General features: G+C 32.7%; 2 protein-coding genes across 3 annotated transcripts in view; one reads left to right on the forward strand and one right to left on the reverse strand.

Annotated features, from left to right (window-relative positions):
- LOC123704344 (protein bric-a-brac 2-like) overlaps nt 1–10145 on the forward strand; it is a 34933-nt gene extending 24788 nt beyond the window's left edge. Inside the window, exons 8-12 of one of the 2 annotated variants that reach the window (XM_045652697.1) lie at nt 2622–2758; nt 3238–3354; nt 3857–4002; nt 5147–5204; nt 9550–10145. In XM_045652697.1, coding sequence (XP_045508653.1) covers nt 2622–2758; nt 3238–3354; nt 3857–4002; nt 5147–5204; nt 9550–9654 — 563 coding nt within the window. In that variant the 3' untranslated portion in view covers nt 9655–10145. Of the gene's footprint in view, nt 1–2621; nt 2759–3237; nt 3355–3856; nt 4003–5146; nt 5209–9549 lie in introns of both variants that reach the window. The other variant, XM_045652698.1, reaches the window with a different exon arrangement.
- A 9469-nt stretch (nt 10146–19614) lies between these two features.
- The window catches only part of LOC123704334, a 12344-nt gene continuing 7865 nt past the window's right edge, over nt 19615–24093 (reverse strand). Inside the window, exons 8-10 of the mRNA XM_045652673.1 lie at nt 23296–23373; nt 22640–22750; nt 19615–21189 (exon numbers count right to left, since the gene is read on the reverse strand). Of these exons, the coding sequence (XP_045508629.1) occupies nt 20137–21189; nt 22640–22750; nt 23296–23373 (1242 nt within the window). The 3' untranslated portion in view covers nt 19615–20136. The remainder of the gene's footprint in view (nt 21190–22639; nt 22751–23295; nt 23374–24093) is intronic.

The raw sequence follows: 24093 nt of genomic DNA on the forward strand, positions 1-24093 counted from the left end.
ATTTTTTAATAAATTTTGGTAGGTAAGTATGTTTTTATTTTCACTAAATTAATTTGTAGACAGCTAAATATTGTATTTAAATCTATGTATTCACAAGTTTTTATATTTATTCATTAATTACATAAAAAATAAAATAGTAAATACGGGATCGGTCTTGTAAAATAAAAAAATAATAATAATTATCTGTCAGGCACAATCAAAACAGATTAAAAAAATTACATTGTTTGCAATAAGCTGTTATTTTAAAATATCTATTTTAATTTATTTGTTTAAATAAAGTTAGTTTCTAGTGCAATAAAATACAATGATTTAGTGAAAATAAAATCATCTTATTAGAAAGAAGCCAAAAATTATTCGAGTCTGCATTAGATATAAATATATAATTATTATTTAGTAAATGAAGATATTACTGCAATATTTTATAAAGGTTTTTATTTACAGCAATAACTATAGAAATGTGAGTTTTTGTGCCAATTTTTTGTTATATTTTTAGTTCCTATAAAGCCAAAGTAGATTAATTTCTTATATGAGTTCAAAGAATTGTTTGTTTTAATTATTTAATTATTATTATATAATAGTTTATTATTTGTTTATAATAACTGTATTGTACTTATGTTGGCATTTTTTCTTTATTTCCTAACTTTTGAATCACGTTAAATATACATAATATACTACGTACTTAAAAGAAAAAGAGTGTGTGTACTTATGTACACACGTTAGAAGTTATACTTCTTTGGCGTATGGAAAATACTAGAATATACAACTTGAACATAGTTATTAATTTTCATACCACCTAGAACTAACTTCATGCTGTTAAATTTAGGTGTCGGTGTGCGCGCGCATCGTAACAATTCTCTCTCATCATTTTTCTCCATCGCGCCAAAAGAAGTATAACTTCAAAAATGAGGGTCAGCAATGATATTATAAGTAAAAAGGTGTAGATAGGTTACCAACACAACATTCGATCTTCAAATACGGCACAGTAACGCACACACAATTCGACGTCACAGTGAGATGGCATGATTCAACTATTTTGAGCAAAAAAGAGACAACAAAATGTGGCTAATTGGCCACATTTTGTGCCACTCCACTGCGCTAAGATCCTTTTTACATAAAATATTATTGATATATAAACCTACTAGCGGTCCGCCCCGGCTTCGCCCGAGGTACATATTTCGCAATAAAAAGTAGCCTATGTCCTTTCTCGGGTATCAAAATATCTCCATACCAAATTTCATGAAAATTGGTTCAGTAGTTTAGGCGTGATTGAGTAACAGACAGACAGACAGAGTTACTTTCGCATTTATAATATTAGTATGGATTAAATAAATATATTAATGATCCATTACAAAATTTTTGAAAATGTATTACATATTTGAAGAGTAAAACCAACATAAAACAACTTACATATATGCACTAAAGTACTAATATTTTTTTTTCTTTTTATGTATTTTAACGTGATTGTAAATGTTTTTCTTTATATACCTATCAATTTAATAATGGTTACATTTGAAAATTTATAATTTTGTACCATTAGAATAAGGATTTGTAAATTATTATGATTAAAGGATAAATGTGGTGTAATATAGAGTTTTATTTATTTTCCTATAAAACATTTATTATTATCTCAATCAGTAGTAAAGTGTAATATAAGTACCTATATATTTGGTCTTTCGAGCCGGATTATTCAAATTCAAATTGTTTGTTTCTTTCATTTAAATAAGGTCTTTAACTAATTTGTGATTAGAACACTCGGAACACTATTAGTAAGCAAATTAAATGCTTGTGTCAGGAGGTTCCTCTGTTTTTTTTATGTAAACTCCAACAAAAGAGCGGGCAACTCACTTTCTAGAAGCTCGTCGCCACCCATGAGCGTTCGCATTGTCAGAGACTAGGAACGTTTTGTTGACTTTTTAGAAGAAATATTACAGAAATTAAACAATATGATAGTAATGTAGCAAGTAACAGTGTTCTAGTGATTTAAGCAACAAACTAATTAGTGCAGATTTTAGTTTACTTTAACAATACATCAATCCCTCCAACACTAGCTACGTATCCCACCCGATTTTGCCCGCGGATGAAACCGCGCGGCACAGCTAGTCTATAATACATCTATGATGGTAACTAGAAGAGCGAGAACGGCAACTATAGTCAAAGTATTTGTATCGTTATAGAGAGCATTTATAGTACATATATATAAAAGGTCTGATGATAATTATTTCTCATGGAACATATTTTTTTAAAGTTAACAATCGTACGTAACTAGCGGTCCGTACCAGCTCCTCTCATATCATATATTATTATAGCATTTCTGTATTAGCATTTAGCATGGTATCCGGATAAAAAGTAGCCTAGGTACTGCCTATCTCTGTACAAAATTTCATACAAATCAGATCAGCGGTTTTCGCGTGACAAAGTACCTCAATCCATTCTTACAAACCTTTGCGCGTAACATAAGTACAATCTGTAGAAACCAGACGCAGTTATTAAATTGTAAATTGTATGGAACTGCAAATCTGAAACAACAACTATTCAAGGTAACCTTATATTTTTGCTTATCCATCCTTTCTATTTTAACGAAATTCTACATACACTTCTATTGTCTATGTCATTTATTTCAGAATACGCAATAGCCAACGTGCAATGTCAATACGACGGGAGTGATTCAGAGAGCGACACCCGCTCGGCTCGGATCACGGACCACAACTACGACACGCGGGATGAACCGCCGGCTTTTATAATACAGCAGGTGTCAACGGTGAGGGTAGTTTGTTGGTTGTGTGGGTAGTTGTAAAAAATAATTTCGAGGTAAAAGCATTGAGTTATTATTATTATAGCTCAATGGGTAAAAGGGAAGAAAAGCGGTTTATAGTGTAATTCAGACTAGAATTTTAAGTTGTGTTGTATTAAGTTAAGAAACAAATATTTATTTACAACGCTAAAACGGCATTTATTTTACAAAAAAATATAAGTAAACCTTTACAAATTAACTAAATACAAATATTTGCACAATAAGAGGTCGAATTGTTGCTAATCTCTGCCAGGCAAACTGGTAGGAACGCAAATTGAAAAATAAAAAGAGAATATAAAAACATGCATTATGAATGATTGCCTAAAATAAGTCGGCATTGAATAAATGAATGAAAATTCTTTTTTTGTACATGTACAATGAATGTTTTGAATGAATTTTTGTGAAATATTAATCTTATTTTTATTATTTTTAATTATGTGTCCCAGCCGAACCCCACGCCCCCGTCCCAAGGCCCATACGTGGAAGTTCGTCCCACGATCATGACGATCGGCCCCGGGTACGTTCCGTCGGTTAATGTCATACATGTTGGGGATAGACAACAGGTAAGTTGACATTTAAATATATATATACTAGTTTAAGCCAGCAGCTTTGCTCTTGTAGTCAAAGGAAATACCCACGGGAATGAGATGTTTCACTGCAGCATAAAGTAACCTAGGTATATGTCACTTTCTAGCCTGCTAACTATCTTCAGATAAAAATAATCATATTGTAAAATATCTCCGATGCGACGTGAAAGAAAGACAGACAAACAAACACACTAGCAAATATTTACATGGACAAAAAGTATTTGGTCGAAGATTGCAGCATAATCTACCTTCGCTCAAATTGAAAGAAAGAAAGAAAAACGTTATTTCAATGGCACATAGCCTCACAAGGACATTACGAAAACAATATAAAAAATACTAAAATGGTATCATTTCTAAATGAAATAACTTTATTTGTCCAATAAGTTTATAGAAAAACAACCATTATTTGATCATTATCGACCCAACTAAATTTGCATTCTCAAGCAAAACTACCTTTATTTATAAAATTTATCAACAGGTAAACCAAAATCAGCCAGAATACAATATAAACAAGCGAATCCGACGGAGCGAGGTTGTATTACGGCAAGCGGCTGACTGTGTGAGCAGGGGACTGACGTTCCAGACTGTGTCCGAGCAGTTTAATATACCAATATCTACTATACGGTAATTATTTATTTATTCAAATCCTTTAATTTCTTTAAAAAAATAGGTAAGAGCTAAAAATGGACCGCTTCCTTGGTACAGTGGTTGACGCGTGAGCGTAGCACCGAGGGGTTCTGGGTTCGATTCCCGGTGGAGACAAAGAAGAAATAAATGTCTCGGTCTGGCAGGACACAGGAGGCTGATCACCTACTTGTCTCTAAAGAAAATCGATCAGTGAAACAGATGTATAATGCATCTGCCCCTTACCCCACTTGGGGACATGGGACTGAACGAAAAATAAATAGATAGGAAGCTGTTATTTTTCTCCGTTTTACAGGCTGGTTGCAGAGCTTGACCGACCATCAGTGCGTACGTCAGTCGCGCTTGTCATATGTATGGAAATTCATAAAACCGTTCATAGCTAGACCGACCATACGCACGCGTATTGTCATGCGCATTAGTGTCATAGTCATACACATTGTTGATGCGTATCGTCAGGACCGATGGTACGCACTGACGGTCGGTCAAGCTCTGCAACCAGCCATAATATTTCATTACAGAATGTTAACTTTTTATTAGATAAAAAGGATGTCTCTTTAATATTTTATTCCACTGGTCGATTTTCTTTAAAAAAGAGCTTGTGTGCCGAGCACGCGTGTCAGAAGTGTAACTTCTTTGGCAAGATTCAAAGATACCAAAATCGTCTTACTCCATGCGACTCGACCTTGCAATTTTACTCTCAACGCGCCTAAAGAAGTTTTACTTCAAAAAGCTCGTTACCTACTTTCTGACCAAAACCTTTTATTTTGTTGATTTTTACATGGAATCAAATCCTGGACCTCAGTTCTATGATTAACCTTAACCAATAAGGTATTTAATTAAAATTAATATTTATATTTTTTGGTTTAATGGCATTCAAATGCTTTATAAATATAAATTTATAAAGAATAGAAAAAATTCGATCACAAGGCGGGACTCGAACCCGCATCCCTTCGCGCCACCCCAGGGCGGATGCCTCACCAACTCAGCCACTCGTGACCCGCCTGAGCAATCGAATTTATTCTATCCTTTCAGTTTTATGTGTCTTAATGCGGGTTCAAGTCCCGCCTCGTGATCGAATGTTTTCTATTCTTTATAAATTTATATAAAATTAATATGTTTTTAGTTTCTTCATGGCGCGCAAGGGCATCTTACCGCGTCGGCGCAGAGGCCGCAGTACGCAAGTTGGTAATTTCTACTCACTTAATCCTACCAATATTATAAATGCGAAAGTTTGTATGGATGTATGGATGTTTGTTACTCTTTCACGTAAAAACTACTGAACCGATTACAATGAAATTTAGCACACATATAGAGGGTAACTTGGATTAACACATTGGATAATTTTTATCCCGGAAATCCCACGGGAACGGGAACTATGCGGGTTTTCCTTTGCAAACGCGGGCGAAGCCGCGGGCGGAAATCTAGTAACATTATAATAGTGTTAGACGTAACTTAATATTTTTGTGGATTTGAGCTGTCAATATAGTAGTCACTCTTTCCTGCCCGAACATGCCTAGCTGTAGAATTCTATAAATTGCCGCTTTCCTTTGACTCGTGGCATTGATTTGATGGTTCTCAAATATTTATTACGCAATTTGTAGGACAATATGTCTGTTGAATTATATAAACATTAACTAAGTGAAAACAAAAAAATCAGCTTGTTAGTAATCATTTATGATGACCTCGTTATCGATACACTTTGGAAAGGGGGACTCTTTGAACCAACCATAGATTTTGTAGGACAAATATTTTTTCGAATAATTTAGGTAATTATCTTGAGATTGAACAAAAAAAAAATTCAGTTAGTAATAAATATTTGAGAACCATCAAATCAAAATTTTTTATCCTTGTTATCTCTGTTAGCTACCACAATCGAGACTTTCGTACACGAAATTATTCGGTGTCTCATCAAAATAAAGCTACAAACGGAAAATCAGCTTGATAGTAGTCACTTGCAAAAATGGGCGATGTATCCTGAACTAGTACTAATAGTCGTTGACTCGCTGCGATTTGTTATCAACTACCTACATCAATTAGGTAGCTGTGATGAATCGCAGTACATTCTTATTACATCCAAACTAATATTTAACCCGGCCTCGCGTTTATTTTCTTTTAATAGTATAATCAAAGAAGTGGCTTAATTAATTCACATTTCAACTATTTTTTTATTTGTTTATGTTGATATTTGTTTCTCAACAATCGACAACGGGATAAAATGCATTGGGTGTAGGGTGTAGTAGTTACAAAAAACCTATTATACTTTAATAATCTTATCATAGCACAAAAACCATGAATTATATACGTCTTTTATAACAAATATTAAAACATGAATTATATTTGACGACGCGGTTGGCGCAGTAGTAAAGTAACTGCCTACTGATCCGACGGTCCCGGGTTCGATCCCCGGTCAGGGCAAATATTTGTGTGATGAACTCAATTATTTGTTCTTGGGTCTGGGTGTTATTATCTATATATGTATTTATTAAATACTAGCTGTGCCCGCGACTTCGTCCGCGTGGAATAGTGACTGCATAGTAGTTACTAATTAACTTAATTATTGAGTAAACACGTACTACCATAAATAATTAAAAGAACTGATAGTAAAATTTATTACCGAACTGTGCTAAAAAATAAAAAAAATAAATGCCTTATTAATTTTCTATGTATTTCTTTTACATTATGTCATATTATTTTTAAGCACAAGGGGGGAGGCGAGCAAATTTCTTCCTTCCTTGTATGGATGTTATTAACTATGTATCGTGCAGCAACTGATCAGCTTAATCGATACTCAGTTCTTATCAAATCCAGCACCAAATCCAAATCAGATCTTTCCTGTCTCACGCCTGTAGTAACTAAACCGTTTAGACCGTGCAATAAAAATTAAATAAAAAAAAAACCCAACGCAACGAAGAAAAGTGCATAGAAAAAGGAATAAATAATTTCACAAACTTCCCGACGATCTTTAAAAATAAATACCATTTTAAATATTTATAAAAAAAACAAAGTCGTCGGGGCTGCCATGCCAACATTATCATAATATAATATCATATATACCTCTATAAATATTTTTTTTAGAATGGTACTTAATTTTTAAGATCGTCGGGAAGTTTGAAAAATGATTTATTCCTTTATCTTCGTTGCTTTGGGATTTTTTTTTTAATTTTTAAATTTTTAAACTTCTGTTTCTTATTTTCATGTAATATTTTCAAGTGAGCGAGACCGAACTATCAAATGTACCTCCATATTACATTCCTACATCATATTGATTTGGGCCGTAACCGTGCCCAAATTGTAATGGACCACAGTGGCAAAAGAAGTGGTATATTTAGGAAAAAAAAATTCCAAGGGCCAGGCCTTTGTGGCTTTGAGTAGAGTTCAAAATTTCCAGGGTGTGGCTATCCTCTCGCTCCCATATCTCCTCTTCTTTCACAGATTTTTAACCCTTTCCTTTCCACCCCTAGTAAATGGCAGAACCGATTTTGATGTAAACCATATCTATACGTAATTGTACCTATATGTACATTGTACACGTCATATCCTGTCGTTTGATGCTCCATTTGGTTTATTTATACCCACTGTCGCCCCATAAAGTGCCCTAAATGTAATAAACGGATGAACCGATTTCGATAAAATATGACTAATTGTAATTCACACTTTGCCCTTTCATATGCCCCGCTTGAGTATATTATTTGACCACATTCGATTATTGTTCATTTCCACTTTTACCGCTGTAATCTAATAAATGGATTAACCGAATTGGATAAAAATATAACTAACTGTACTTCACCCGTTATGCACTTTCATATTTGACAATATTCGTTTTTTTCATTCCCAATTTTACCCATATATAGGTATAATAAATGGATGAACCGATTTTGATTAAATATGTCTAATTATACTTTACACGTCATGCCCTTTCATTTGATATGTCACTTGAGTATATTTGACAAAATTCATTTTTTTATTACCACTTTTATACCTATATCAAATAAATGGATGAACCGATTTTGATAAAATTTGACTTATTGTTACTTTCATTTGGTCGTTCACTTTCATTTCACTTTTACCCCTATATACCTAGATATAATAAATGGATGAACCTATTTTGATAAGTACACTTTATCTAAGAACCAGCGTCTGAAAATATGCTGCCTAACAAAAAAAACCGCATCAAATTCGGATTACCTGTTAGCGAGCTACGGTAGCACAAACATATAGTTGTCAAACACTCATCACCCATCTTTTTGCGTCGGGAGTTAAAAATATAATACGACAATCGACATAATTTAAAGGACATTTTATGTATAAAATTTACCTAGAAAAAACATAATTCTAATTTGACCCCTTCCCCCCTACTACTTCAGCTTACCCCTCTCCCCCCCACCCTTGGGGACTTTCGATATGATCACCTGGACATTTATAGGAATAACTGTAACAGATAACTTATATCGTACACTGTACAGTGTACAATAAATAGAATGCCTTAGCAAATGTTCGCCGTGAATACTTAAATGGTTATAACTTTTTTGTTTACGAACCGATTGACATGAAATAAACACTAAATGTTAAATGAAGATTACTCCAATATATTAGTGAAAACCGCATCTAAATCGGATAAGCCGTTTCTGAGATTAGCGTGCACGAACATACAGACAAACAGACAAACAGACAAAAATTTTTTTAACTACAGTTTTGGGTTTGGGATCGATTTAGTAATAACACCTGCTAATTTTTTTTTCCATATTTTCATTGTACAGACACCGCTTTTCTAGAATTTTATTATATGTATTGATGATGATTATATTTATCGTCGCCTAGTACCCACAACACAAGCCTTAATTAATTGAGCTTACTGTGGGACTAGGTCGATTTGTGTAATAATGTCCTATAATATTTATTTATTTTTATACTTCTTGTGTACGATTAATGAACTAATAGTTCGGGATACATCGCCCATTTTTGCAAGTGACTACTATCAAGCTGATTTTCCGTTTGTAGCTTTATTTTGATGAGACACCGAATAATTTCGTGTACGAAACTCTCGATTGTGGTAGCTAACAGAGATAACAAGGATAAATTTTTTTGATTTGATGGTTCTCAAATATTTATTACGCAATTTGTAGGACAATATGTCTGTTGAATTATATAAACATTAACTAAGTGAAAACAAAAAAATCAGCTTGTTAGTAATCATTTATGATGACCTCGTTATCGATACACTTTGGAATGGGGGACTCTTTGAACCAACCATAGATTTTGTAGGACAAATATTTTTTCGAATAATTTAGTTAATTATCTTGAGATTGAACAAAAAAAAATTCAGTTAGTAATAAATATTTGAGAACCATCAAATCAAAATTTTTTATCCTTGTTATCTCTGTTAGCTACCACAATCGAGATTTTCGTACACGAAATTATTGGGCGTCGCATCAAAATAAAGCTACAAACGGAAAATTAGCTTGATAGTAGTCACTTGCAAAAATGGGCGATGTATCCTAAACTATAAATAATAATATTTATTTACAGGCGAATAGACAATCAAGCAGTCCAGAACCACCGTTTCACATGCAACACTTCAAATTACCAGACATGGTGGCTCTCAGAGCGGACGACGATCCGCCGCAAACGTAACTTTTGTTACAATAACGGAAATATTTGTAACAGAAAAGGTTACAGAATTGTAATAACGGTAGCAACTTTTGTAACAATGAAGAAACGTAACTTTTGTTACAATAATGGAAATATTTGTAACGGAAATGGTATGATCGTCATATTGCAATTGTTACAGAATTGTAATAAACTAATAACGGTAACATAACTTTTGCAACAATAGCGGAAATATTTGTTACGGAAATGGTATCGTTATATTGCAATTGTTACAGAATTGTAATAACGGTAACATAACTTTTGTAACAATAACATAATTTGTAACGAAATTGTTACGAGATATTTATATGTAATAACGGAAACATAGTGACATAAGTGTACACGTGCATTTAGATAACGAAATGTTTTTGGTAATAACGGAAATATTATGTAGTGTAACGGAAACTGCAATATAAGAGCTAGCGGGCAAGAGCAACTTTTGTCTCCTTCACTATTTAGTCTCTCCCATCAACTCTATGGCCGGTTGCAGAGCTGAGAGACCATCAGTGCGTACGTCAGTCGCGCTTGTCATATGTATGGAAATTCATAAAACCGTTCATAGCTAGACCGACCGTACGCACGCGTATTGTCATGCGCATTAGTGTCATAGTCATACAATTGTTGATGCGTATCGTCAGGACCGACGGTGCGCACTGACGGTCGGTCAAGCTCTGCAACCAGCCATAGAGTTGATGGGAGAGACTAAATAGTGAACGAGACAAAAGTTGCTCTTGCGTGCTAGCTCTAAGAAATAACGTTATATATCGGAAATAAGAGTGATAACTGATATTGTAATTGTTACGGAATTGTAATAACGGAAACTTTGTGTATATGCATTTAGAAAATAACGGTATGTTTTTGGGAATAACGGAAATATATAATAATGTGGGGTAACGGAAAGTGCAATGTTTGTTGTAATTAAAGGAAATGGGAAATGTCACAAAACGAGCGTGTCGAGCACACGTGTCAGAAGTGAAACTTCTTTGGCAAGATACCAAAATCGTCGCTTACTCCATGACGTGACTGTATTGCCATGACGCGACCTTGAAATTTTATTCACAACGCGCTTAAAGTTTCACTTCAAAATATTGAATTTTGACTGTTATGGGTCGGAAATATATTATGTGTATCGCAGTATTTAGAAATGAAATAAAGTGATCTATTTAAGTGAATTAGTCAGTGTCGTGGAATAGTTGTATATTGTGTGCTGCTGAACGATTTGTTGCGCAACTTGTTGACGAGAACACAAATTAGTTCAAAAACACATATACAAATCTTTTATATATTATGGCCTTCTTCACAATGGGCGACGTTGTTCGAGTAGAGTCACGATAGTGCCTAAATGTCTATGATCGGCCGTCATTGTAGATGTTTCATAAACGCCGTAATGGCGGCAAACATCGGCCATCATTTGTTGGGCCAACGCTGCCGATTGTGTAGAGGGCTCATTACATTTATAATACATATTATAGACTGCCATTTCATTGCAATAAAAATATATTTATGATATTTATATTTCACAGGAGGTTCTAAGTTTTATTTATTTATGTATGTAAAAATAAAAATACATAATATGGCTAGTTGCGCAACTAAATCTCAGTTTTATAAAATATATACTTGTAATAGCGGTAATAGATATTATGTGCCTATTATATGATAATAATTACAGAGTCGATGTAAATAATGCTAAGAATCCGTGAAAATATTTTTTTTAAGGTAACTACAATACTGGGAAAATTGTTTTTTCTATAATTAAATACAATTTTTATTTTGAAAAACCGGAAACATAACTATTTGTAGTGTGAAAAGATTACTTACTATTTTTTTGTATGGCAAGACTTTTTGGTATAATTTTTTTGACAATAGGTTTTTTTTTCATATAATTTTATGATATTTATTACAAACTACTTATCGTATAGCCTCATTGTTATTGAATCTGACTTTAAATTATTAATAATATAAAATATATTTCTACGCAAAATAAACAATTTTAGTATTATTATGTTTGTCTCGCTCACACTTACCGTATTTCAAAAAGAAAGAGTGAGACAAAATATTAATTCTACAAGTAAAGACATTGACGTACATATATTTTGTGTCGAAACATTTAAAGTATTGAATCTCAAATTATTTTTAAGGTTAAATGTATTCGCTTGCAATATAATTATTTTTAAGTAGTCGGAGGTCGCAGGTTCGATTTCTGCTGGTAATAAGATGACTAGATGTATGTTTAATTTATAAATAAGTTTAATTTTTGATACTAGATCAAAAATCTCGTTTTTTTATATTAACCTTAGATTATGGATTGGTCTCCGCGCGCGCGCTACGACTAGATACCGCTCCACCTAAAAACAATAGCTCCGTGAGTGCGGCAACTCAGTTCTGTAGTGTGTGTAAGGCGATTTGTAAGGACGCTAGTGTGTGTGAAGAATTGTACTGCCAGCTACATAAATTTTACCCCATAAATGGGAAATGGGCTATCTTGGAAAGAAGTTTGAAAAATATTTTTATTTCATTTTGGCCTTGCCGGGAATCGAACCCATGAACATATGTGACTCAAATCCACTTGCGATGCCACTATACTATCACAAAGGTTTTTTTAAAAGTAAAAAAGCGGTAATAAAAAAATAACATATATATGAGTCAGTTAAACAAGGTTAAACAGAAATAAATTATTGTTATTATCATTTTTTTATAATATGCGTTAGTAATAGTATTGAAAAAAAAAACATTATGAATAAAATAAGTTCAAATTAAAAGTGTGTTTTTGGGATATGCAGTACGGCAACACTAAATGGCGTCGTATTTTCGTAAACAACATTTTCAAAGTACAGGTGAAATATTGAATAATACGATTATTCCTGATGGTACGTAATCCCAGTGTCTTTCTTATTATTTGTTGAATTTTTTTTAAACAGTTTTATGGCACAAACAGGCATTTTACTTCAGGTTTTGTCCAAAATCTTTAGAAACTATCGGTACGCCCTCTCCACACAATGCTTGTGACACGACTGGCTCGGGTACGCCGATTTCGGCGTACTTTTAGTTGCCGCATTTTTCGAGTACGCCGGCGGTATCTAGTCGTAGCGCGCGCGGAGACCAATCCTTAATCTAAGATATTAACTTTATGTAAGATCTGCATTTTTATTATAAATTCGCGCTATTTGGGTTTTTTTAATTTTATTTGATACGATTATTTTAAACATTTAAAAGTTTTTTTTACTGCTTCGTTCATTAATGAAATGATCTGACTTTTTATGGCAACTATTTTCTATTTTTTTACCACAACAGTATTATATTATATTTATCATTTAATACAAGTATTGTTTTTTAAATTAAGTTTTTTGAGTGGTTCAAAATTTTATTAATTTGGTAAAATATAAACTCCATCTGTTCTTTACTTAAAAAGATGTTATATTTTATAAAAGGGCGGGCTTTTCAATGTGACAGTACAATTTTTATAATAGCGCCATCTCTTATTTAGAACAAAATTTCTATTATTGTTTGTATTGACATTTTTACAACGTAAATATTTTTACGCTGTAAACTTGTTTCTTAAAGCTTAATTTCATTAATTCAGAATGTGTTTATTTATCTAATAGTTACATTTAAGAATAATATATTAAAAAATATGTCAAAAAGTGTTAAGGCTATCAGTGACATAGCCGCGAAAGCAATTTTTAACCTTACAGTTATTATGTACATATTTATTGTTTTTCCATGAATCCACATATAAAAATGAGAAAAAGAAACTTTAATAATGAGTCCGTCAATGTGAAAATGAGTTATAATTTTTCCTGTGAATAAATAGTTAAGTGCCATCTCGATGTTTTAGATATTGATGTATAGAAAATATAGTTTTGCAACTGTAGACGTGGGTGTTTAGACGCGTAATAAAATATTTTTGTGAATTATGTGGTTTTATTTCTTCCTATTCCTATCTATATTATAAAAATGAATCGCCTAAGCGCAAAGCAATAGAACGGTTGAACCGATTTTGTTAATAATTGAATTTGACACAAATACACCAATTTTAACAAAAAATAAGTAATGCAACGCCTCCGAAACTTAAAAACCATACAAATAGCTATAAGCTGTACAATTTTCAGGTATTTCACGTTTTTATTTTCCATAAAAGTTAACAAGTCACATTTTTAATATAGCGCCATCTATTGGTAGGTAACTATGTACAAATTTGGTTTCGGCCAAGGTTTCGGCATAATAAACTGAGTGAGATTTCGAAATCCAACTTTTTTTGCTGCGTTCATTATGGGTTAGGTTAGATTTGTTTAATTTACTACAACTTACAAGCGACTGACGGACCTTTTGAGACTCAACCTAAGGACTCAACATAATTTTTATCTGCGAGCGTTTGTAAATGAAATCATATATAGTTATACACTAATAATTAATAATGATCTAAATAATATGTATTTTTTATTTATATTAATTGTGTATAGTCACAGACTAATAATAATAATATACTACGTATGTATAGTCTTGCTTGTTTCAATAAACTGGGTATTTCTAAATATGGAATACTGCTGTTTGTAGCTGTTTGTAGTCGATTTCAGTCTCAAAAAATACTGTTAAAAATATATTCCTAAATATTTTATGTAGCTGATAAAATTCATCCACAGTTTAACTTACCAGACAGGAAGCTGACCGATTTTTATGAACCGTTTGAACTAGTGCTCTACTCTCAACACAAGGCCAAGCAATTTTCTGGGATAAAAATATAAGTACTTGATACTCGGTGGTTAATGTTGAAAATATGTTATTTGGTGTTAGGCGTTTGGTGAAAACTGCTAATATTTGTTTTCAACTAGAATTTTGCTAAAAAATGCTGCACTTTTCAAGTTGTGTTAATTAATAATAATGTCACATAATGTTTCAGTTTAATGTAATATAGCCGATTGCCCCGGCTTTGTCCAGGTTGACATTAGTGAAAAAATTAGCTTATCTCACTTCGTAAAGATGAAGCATTCTATTAGTGAAAATTTTTTTAAAATCGATAGAGTAGATTTTGACATGTTAGTTACGACATACAAAAAAAAATTATTCCTTTTCATAATAATTATAATATGTGGAGAAATATCTTTCGACTTTATAATTTACGAATCATGCTTTTAGCTAAGATCTACTACCTATAAACAGATGACTAAAAATCATATCAAAATCAATTCATCTTTTTATAGGAAAAATGATAAAGGTAATAAAATAAAACACAATAATATTTAAAACATGTTTATTTAGCTAACAATGGTAAGGCATCAATATATTTTGTACTAACGATTGTATTTATGAACAAAATCTCAAAATTAATTAACTATATATTTTGTATGTTTGTCCGGTGGAATATCGAAACATTGCGAATATATTAACTATTAAAAAAATCAATATAAACTGAAGGTACTAACTACAGCGATTTTATATGGAATTTATTTTAACTTTCATCCCATATTTGCGAAAAAAAGTAGCTGATGTACAACTATTTTTAATCCAAATTTCATCAAAATCGGTTTTGTGGTTCAGCCGTAAAAGCGTTACAGACAGACAGACTTACACATATAATAATTATTAGTATGTATTCAATATCCACACAGAACAAACATACAAAAATGAAGCGCTTAAACAAATTATTGATATGTGTATTTATTGTATTCGTTGCAAAATCATATTTATATAATGTCGATATAATATATCGATATAAATCCCCACACTAACTTCAAAGCTATTCTTGTCTCTTTCACTCTTAGGGTGCTTTTCCTATAATATGCGAGGATGCGTAGAGAGGAATGTGTTTGTAACGAACTAATCATATCGCTTCATTTTTTAGCGTTTGAAGCGATACTATTGGCTATTTACAAATACATTCCTCGCTATACATCCTCGCACATTATTAGTGGAAAGGCACCCTTCACAACAAGTTCGAGAGAAAGAGACAAAACACTGGTTAGATAACATAAGGCCCTTAACATATTTACAAAATTGAGAAATATCAATACAATGATATTATAAGTAAAAAGTTGTGGCTAATTGGCCACATTATACTTTGTCTCTTTTTCGCTCACGATAGTTGAATCATGCCATCTCACTCTGACGTCTAATCGTGTGTGCGTTAGTGTGCCGTGTTTGAAGATCGCATGTTGTGTTGGTGACCTATCTACACCTTTTTACTTATATTATCATTATGTTAACAATTTTTTAACGATATTAAATATATATTTGTCATTTCATTTCTCGATTAAGCATCTCATATAGGATGCAATATCCCATAATATGTATTGAAATCCCAAGTTTTTATATATTTTTTATGTATAATATATTTGTTTGTATTACATTAACAATATTTCATGTATGTATATGACAAATAATGAACTTGTTAGCGCGAGACTGGGATAGATATTTAGAAATTTAAGATTTTTAACGGATTTTAAACGCGTTTTATTCCTTTGATTATTTTACCCGACGTTTCGAATACATTATAACGAGCAAGGTCACAGAAAGATTGAAACAATATAATGAATAAATCGAGTTTAAAATACGTTAAAGTCTTACACAAGGCATTACTATGGGATAAATATAATATGTACTTATATGTTTTGTCTTCGTCTAACGTTGAGATTCTTAACTCTTTTCACAAATCTTATCATTCCTTTATAAAATGCGTTTCATAAAATCTATACTTAACTAGCTGTGCCCCGCGGTTTTACACGCATTGCTCCGCTCCTGTTGGTCTAGCGTGATGATATGCCTATAGCCTTCCTCGATAAATGGGCTATTTAACAGTAATAACTTTTCAAATCGGACCCGTAGTTCCTGAGATTAGCGCAGCGCCTTCAAACAAACAAATTTTTCAGCTTTATAATATTAGTAAATTTATAAAACTATAGACTTATAGAGTTTGTTTAAATGTGCTAATCTCAGGAATTACTGGACCGATTTAAAAAATTCTTCCACCGTTGGATATGTACATGATCCCTGAATGCTATATATTATCCTACTAATATTATAAATGCGAAAGTTTGTGAGAATGGATGTTTGCTTTCACGCAAATACTACTGAACCGATTACAATGAAATTTGTGTTGGTAGCTAACGACTCAGAATAAGACATAGGCTACTTTTAATCCCGGAAATCCCACAGGAACGGACACTATGCGGGTTTTTCTTCGAAAACGCGGACGAAGCCGCGCGCCGAAGACTAGTTAGTAGTTATGTATAAAGAATGTAGTATTTTATGAAACGCATTCTACAAAACAAAAAATTCTTTATCACAATAAAATTTAAAACAAAAAAAGACAATTTCAAAAATCTCTTTCCAAAATATTAAGTACCTTAGTGCGAAAGCTGTGCACTTATTTTATTTAAATTCTGCTATCTCTTTCTGACGTGAGGAAATATGCATTGTTAGAGCGAGAAAGAACGATGTAATATAAATTTTCTTACACTACAAGGAAAATTTCAATTATTGAGTTTTATAATCCAATTTCAAGTTTTTATAATACAATAATAATATATCCATTCATTTACAGTAATTATGCAATCTTAATATATATAAATCTCGTGTCACAATGTTTGTCCCCAATGGACTCCTAAACCACTTAACCGATTATAATAAAATTGGCGCACCATGTGCAGTTCGATCCAACTTGAGAGATAGGATAGTTTAAATCTCAAATCGTTTTAGAGAAAGCGGGCGAAGCCGCGGGCGGTAAGCTAGTATTAGTATAAAATACAATTAATATATTTTTAAAGTGAAACTTCTGTAGGCGCGTTGAGAGTTAAATTTCAAGGTCGCGTCATGGCAATACCGTCACATCATGGAGTAAGGCAGCGATTTTGATATCAATCTTGCCAAAGAAGTTTCACTTCTGACACGTGTGCTCGGCACACACGCTCTTATTTTGTTTATTGTATAAAATAAAAAAACTACATTCAAGCATGCTATCTCGCTTTAGCAAAGCATATTTCCATACGATAGAAAGAGATAGAATTTGCATACGATTGCAGGCGGATAGATTTAGATAGTCCCTAAGTTTTTGTTATTTTATTTATTGCTGCATATAGAAACGGGAAATATTTTAACTGTATGTCTATCACGCAAAAATTACTGTACTGAATATGATAAAAATAGTGAAAAAAATAACATTTGCGGCTTATATTGTCTGGTATTGAATTTAATAAGTGAATTTCTATTTGTAATAACGAAATTTAGTAGTCAACCAAAACTACATATTTGACCAATAATTTAATCAATATTAGTACAGCAATTTCTGAGTTCAGTAATCCATTAAAATTTATACATACATACAAAATCTAATTTATTATAAGCATTTATATACACTTAATAAAGCATTTGGTCGGATTTTTTATTATTACACGATCGTTTTTCGGACAGATTAATGTAAATCAGAGACTTCCATTTACTCTTACATTTAATGCTCTGTGTTATTGTCAGAGTGATAAAAACTATTTATTTTTAAAATAAACATTTATGGTCTAACCACAAAACAATTTAAACACAGTCTAACTTTAAACCAGGGATCTGTCACTTTAATAGTTGTCTATGTGAAATACGACGAAACCAGATTAAAGAGAACCCGCGCTTAAAGTTAAACCCTGTCTACAGTTTTTTGTGGTAAGACAGTTAAAGATTAAATCGAACCCGCGATAATAAAAGAAATAGCGAATGAACAAATAAAAAAATATATGTACCTATATAAATTTCAAAGTCACATTTTTAACACAAAGTAAAAAATACTAACTCAATTCATAACATATTTATCAAAGTTGGTTAAAAACAATATTTGATTATTGTTGTAATCACTATTTAATTCTTTTAAAAGCATATTTGATAATTTTTCAGTGAAAGATCAAACTAGTGATATTTTTCAAAAATTATTAGAAAATATTTTCTTGCAAATACATTATAATAGATTTAAAAGGGCAGAATTTATATCAATTTTAAAAGTATCTGAAAAAGAAATCAAACTGTCAAGTCCCTTTCTTATGAAACCAGAACCAAAAGAAAACATTTTTAATATTTATTTTGATTTTTAAATAAGCAAATGCCTAATTTTCTTCAATTTATTGCAAATATTACAATGATCTTAGAACTAACTCAGGTCTTCATAATCTTATTTTGTGTTACACGTATCGAAAAGTCCTATCAAAATATGGTGAGACTGGTGTTTTTAATTTCACTAATAGTGCTGCCGTGGAAAGCCTTTTAATAAGGCAAAAAAATAACATTTACTCTATACGCTAAGGCACTAAAAATGCCCCATTTCCTTTATTTGGGGCACATTTTTAATCTGTGTTATCATTGACGTAGAAAAAACAACAAAACTCACAACCAAAAAATGTGTCCTGAGCAAAAGTCTGCCTATACGTATAAGGCAGAGTTTTCTAGCTATACAATAGACTTTGAACATTACTGCCACGAAATAAGGTGTTAATTTCAATGAATGTTTTATACAACGACCTTTAAAACTTTTTATAGGAAATTAGGAAATTGTGAGTCTAATTGTTTATAGTATGTCAATGTCTTTGTTTTTATAGATATATTATAGATGGAGTAGAAAAGATATATTGAATGTAATCGAAAATATTCAATTATTAGAAAGAGATAGAAGATCAAGTTAGACTATCTGACTCTTTCTAATGCCGTCACAAATAGCTTTGATTTAAATGTTTTAGAGAAAAAAATCTTGTTTCAAAGAAAAAAAATCTATCCTGATGCGTTTTTCCAACCTACGCCTTGCGCAAAATGATCGAATTTATTTATTTATTTTATTTTTATTTAGTTTAAAATTTGAAAAATATTATTAAAATTCTGTTAGTTCTCTGTTAATTCTAAATATTATTAAAACTAGCTGTCAATCTACTCTAATCTAATATATAACTTATGTAACTTGGATTAACACATAGGATAGTTTTTATCCCGGAAATTCCACGGGAACGGGAACTATGCGGGTTTTCCTTTGCAAACGCGGGCGAAGCCGCGGGCGGAAATCTAGTTCTGCAATATTTTTTTTATTAATGAGAAAAAGAGAGAGATATACTTCAATCTTTCTCTCTCTTTCTAATCGAACTATACCTACTCTATCTATAATAGTTCTATATATTGTGATTTCTAACATTTAAAGCAAGAAGTGATTTAAAAAATGGCAACACTTTACCCAAAATGGGCTAGACAATTCATTATTATAATTAATACCGTCTTTAAAACAGACAAACAAATTTGTTCACAGGAAAATTTCTATTCCTTCAAAAGAAAATTTGCATGGAATTAATTGTAAATTTTTTTCAACTGCAAATTGCGTTTAAAACGCAACAAAAAACGACAAAAAACTTGTGCTCTACAAAAATATCTGGCAAAAATTGTTACAAAATGTAACGAAAAAACTTAAAATTACTTTATAGTGTCCAATACTTAAAACTAACTTAATACAAACTTATTCTATTCGTTGACCATAACATCGCTGTCTATGGCTGGCAAGTTGTCTATAACTGAACTAATCGTTTCCGGTATTGTTGCGTTTCCGTTGTCTATGTCATTTTGTGCGCAACTCTGGTTTCCGTTGTCTATGGCACTTGTGTTTCCGTTGTCGTTGTGACTTGCGGAATTTCCGTTATCATTGCAACTCGCGGAATTTCCGTTATTACTGCCGGAATTTCCGTTATTATTCATACTGGCGCTGTTATCATTATTATGGTAACTCGGTATATTTCCATTAATGTTATAAGTCACGGAATTTCCGTTATTACTGCAACTAGCGATATTCCCGCTATCGTTACTCGCGTTTCCGTTATAACACGCGTTATCGTTAACACTGGCATTTGCTTCGTTACTTGAACCACTTGTATTTCCGTTATCACTGGCGTTTCCGTTACCCGCGGAATTTCCGTTAGTATTCGACAGGTCATCGTAGCACGGCGGCATTTCTATATTATTAGTCGCTTCGTTTTCCCGATTTATGCCTTCACGACTCAAATATTCCGGCGGAGGCCCGTACATTTTATATCGCATAGCTTCAGTGTAGGGCGGAGGCCTATTCCCATCCATACTTGGATAATTCTCAAAATCAGCCCCCAAAAGACGAATCGTCCTACCGTTTAGAGTGTACGTATCGTTGGCATTCAATCTAACAAAATCTAGATTATCTATATTAATTTCCGCTATATCTGGAGTGTCTGGCCTAGGCTGTCTGTTAAATCGCGGTATACTGAATTGGAACCTGCCTAACTGTAAGGTTAGCGGTCTTGGCGTGTGTGTTAAATGATCTATAACTCGATCTAGCGTGTTTCTACGTAAATTTCTTCGTCTAAAGAACTCAATAGGTGTTGCCATGTAATTCAAATCTCTGCCTAGGTTAGTTAAATCTGGATTCGTGTAGTATAAATCTGAGTTGGTGATTGGTGAACGATAGTCCAATGGCGGGTTACGTGTTGGCGAGTTGTTTAGCGATGACGATCTGACGTCCGTCATTTCGACGTCACATTGCGTTGGCACCTGTGAAATAATTATATTTAGTAAATGGGAAACATGTTTGTTAGTTTTTCATGTTATAATCTATTTAGCGCCGATTTTTCAATACTTGGTTAAAAATTTTCCGTCCAATAAAGTATTACACGAACATTTTAAAATGTCACCTGTAAACTGTCAAATACGGACAATTAGAATAATTTTTTGAAATGGTAGTTTAATACGTTATTCGTTGAATAAGTTTTAACCAAGGATTGAAAAATCAGCCCCAATTATTTAAAATGACAAAATTATGTATGTTGGTTTGTCTGTTTTAAAATCACATAAATCAATAGGTTTACTATTTTTATTTATTTATTCATTTGGAGAACACATAGAAAGATTTAATTAGATATTATCATAAATAAAAATATTATGTATTAAACTGTAAATCCGCAAATTATCACTAAGCTTAGAATGTTCAAATCCAACTTTTCATCTAACATTTATATTCTACACTAGCGGTCCGCCCCGGCTTCGCCCGTGGTACATGTTTAAGTTTTTTCTACATAAGAACCATCCTCGTAAGTACTTCAAGGAATATAACAAAAAAGGAATTATCGAAATCGGTTCAGCCGTTCTCGAGTTATGCGCTTACCAACACATTTTGCGATTCATTTTTATATAAGATTATACCCGGCGCGGCCTAAGATGATCCCTATGACAGTTCGTCTTAGTGATTGCTCGTATGATGGATCGTATCGATACTTTACTATTTTATAGGCAAAGGCGTGGTTTGCATTCAGCCACGTCGGTAAACATGTTTTTACAAATATTATAAAATGAATTTTTAACGTCTATTATGTAAACGAAACGGTAAGTAAAACGAAAGTTTTCCAAAACATAAAAATGCATCTCATCATTTTCTCGTAATTTTTAACCCGTTTAACACAGTGTATATTATTTTATCATGAAAATGGAATCCCCCATTTAATTTTTCTAAAAAACTTATATTATCATAGGTAAGTAAATTAACGCGAACGGTAATTAATTAATTAATTATGCTGCGATCTTCTGTTCCATTCAATAGTGAATCAACTATAGCTTAAGCATGGAAAAAATGTGAACTCGTTTCCATTATCGAAATTTGTTTATCGATACTTCCGCACTAGTCGATAAATGCCAACGATGTAAGTTTTGAAGGACGTAAACGTAAATTCAGATTGATATAATTTCTCGTAAATGTTAAGAATTGTTATAATTCCAACGGAATATCATTGTAATGGCATAAAGCTACGTAAAAATTAATAAATGCCATTTTTAGACGCCTCCAATATGTTTCTAATTTAATGCTGACGCCATTACAAGTTTGTCTCTTGAGAATAACTGTCAGTGTCATAGGGATCATCTTAGGCCGCGCCGGGTATAATGTAATTTAAGATATTGTAACAACTTACAAATTTTCTAATAAATTATACACCTTTTTTAAATATCTCACCTGCGCGTATCTAGTACAGAACATGGACGACAACCGTGAAAGGGCGAAGCCCGAATTACTTGTATTGGGGGCTTCGCACATTGGCGACGAAACGGCACTCTCTGATTCACACTGAAAATTATATTTATCATTATTTATCTATAGTAATGTTGTAAACTGAAGAGTTTGTTTGTTTGAACGCGCTAATCTCAGGAACCACGGATTCGATTTTAAAAATATTTTCACACTTAGATAGCCCATTCATCAAGGAATTATCTTCTAGCTGGTATTGTAAACTGAAGAGCTTGTTCGTTTGAACGCGCTTATCTCAGGAACTACTGGTCGGATTTGAAAAATTCTTTCAGTGTTAGATAGCCCATTTATCGAGGAAGGCTATAGGCTATATATCATCACGCTAAGACCAACAGGAGCAGAGCCACGCGAGGGAAACCGCGGGGCACAGCTAGTTATCCCATAAAACATAAACATTCATTTTTAAATAGTGCCACGCGGTTTCACAAAAATCAAGTACATATCTAAAAGCTCATGTGTCATTCTGATGTATAAATAATACCGTTTCATTCAAAACGGTCTAACCGTTTTTACGTGACAGAGTAACAAACACACAAAACTTTCGCATTTATAATATTAGTAGTGTATTTTATAGTTATATTTACCTGTGCTGGTTGTCTTGTTGGACTTAAGTTCGGTAGATCTAGTAGTCTTGTCGCTTCATACCTTGGCGGGTAGCGAGCCTGTAAAAATTAATCATAGTAAATTCATAATAAAATATATTATATTTATTATTATTATGAGCCATGGCTGTCCCACTGCTGAGCAAAGGCCTCTCTTCCCTCAATCCATTTCTCCCTATTTTGAGCAATTTTGCTCCAATCTGCTAAATGGGAATCAAGCTCGTCCCGCCATCTTGTCCTGGGCCTGCCACGTAGCCTTTTGTCCTTGTTGGGGATCCACAAAGTGGTAATTTTTGCCCACAACTCCTCCGACATTCGGCAAACATGGCCAGCCCAGTTCCATTTCAGCTCAGCAGCTTTATGAGCTACATCGATTATCTGTGTTTTTGAGCGCAGTATCTCATTTTGGACGCGATCCGTAAGTTTTACGCCCAAAATACTGCGTTCCATCGATCTTTGGCAAACCCCAAGTGCGAACTTTTGGCGATCAGTCAATGACCAAGTCTGTGCACCGTAGGTGAGGATGGGTAAGATGCACATGTCCATGAGTCTTCGCTTTAGTGAAGTAACTTAGTGAAGTAACTAAATATTTTTTAAATAATTTCCTATCGATAAAATATATAATTTATAAGACAAATATGATTTTTTTGAGAATTTCCAAACAGAGTAGGTAGATTTGCTTAAACTGTACAATGTACATAAATGATTTCACATAATACAATACTAATAATAATTATTGTTACTAGCTTACCGCCCGCGGCTTCGCCCGCCTTGTCTAAA

This window comes from Colias croceus, chromosome 29, assembly GCF_905220415.1.
Source record: "Colias croceus chromosome 29, ilColCroc2.1".
Classification (NCBI taxonomy): domain Eukaryota; kingdom Metazoa; phylum Arthropoda; class Insecta; order Lepidoptera; family Pieridae; genus Colias; species Colias croceus.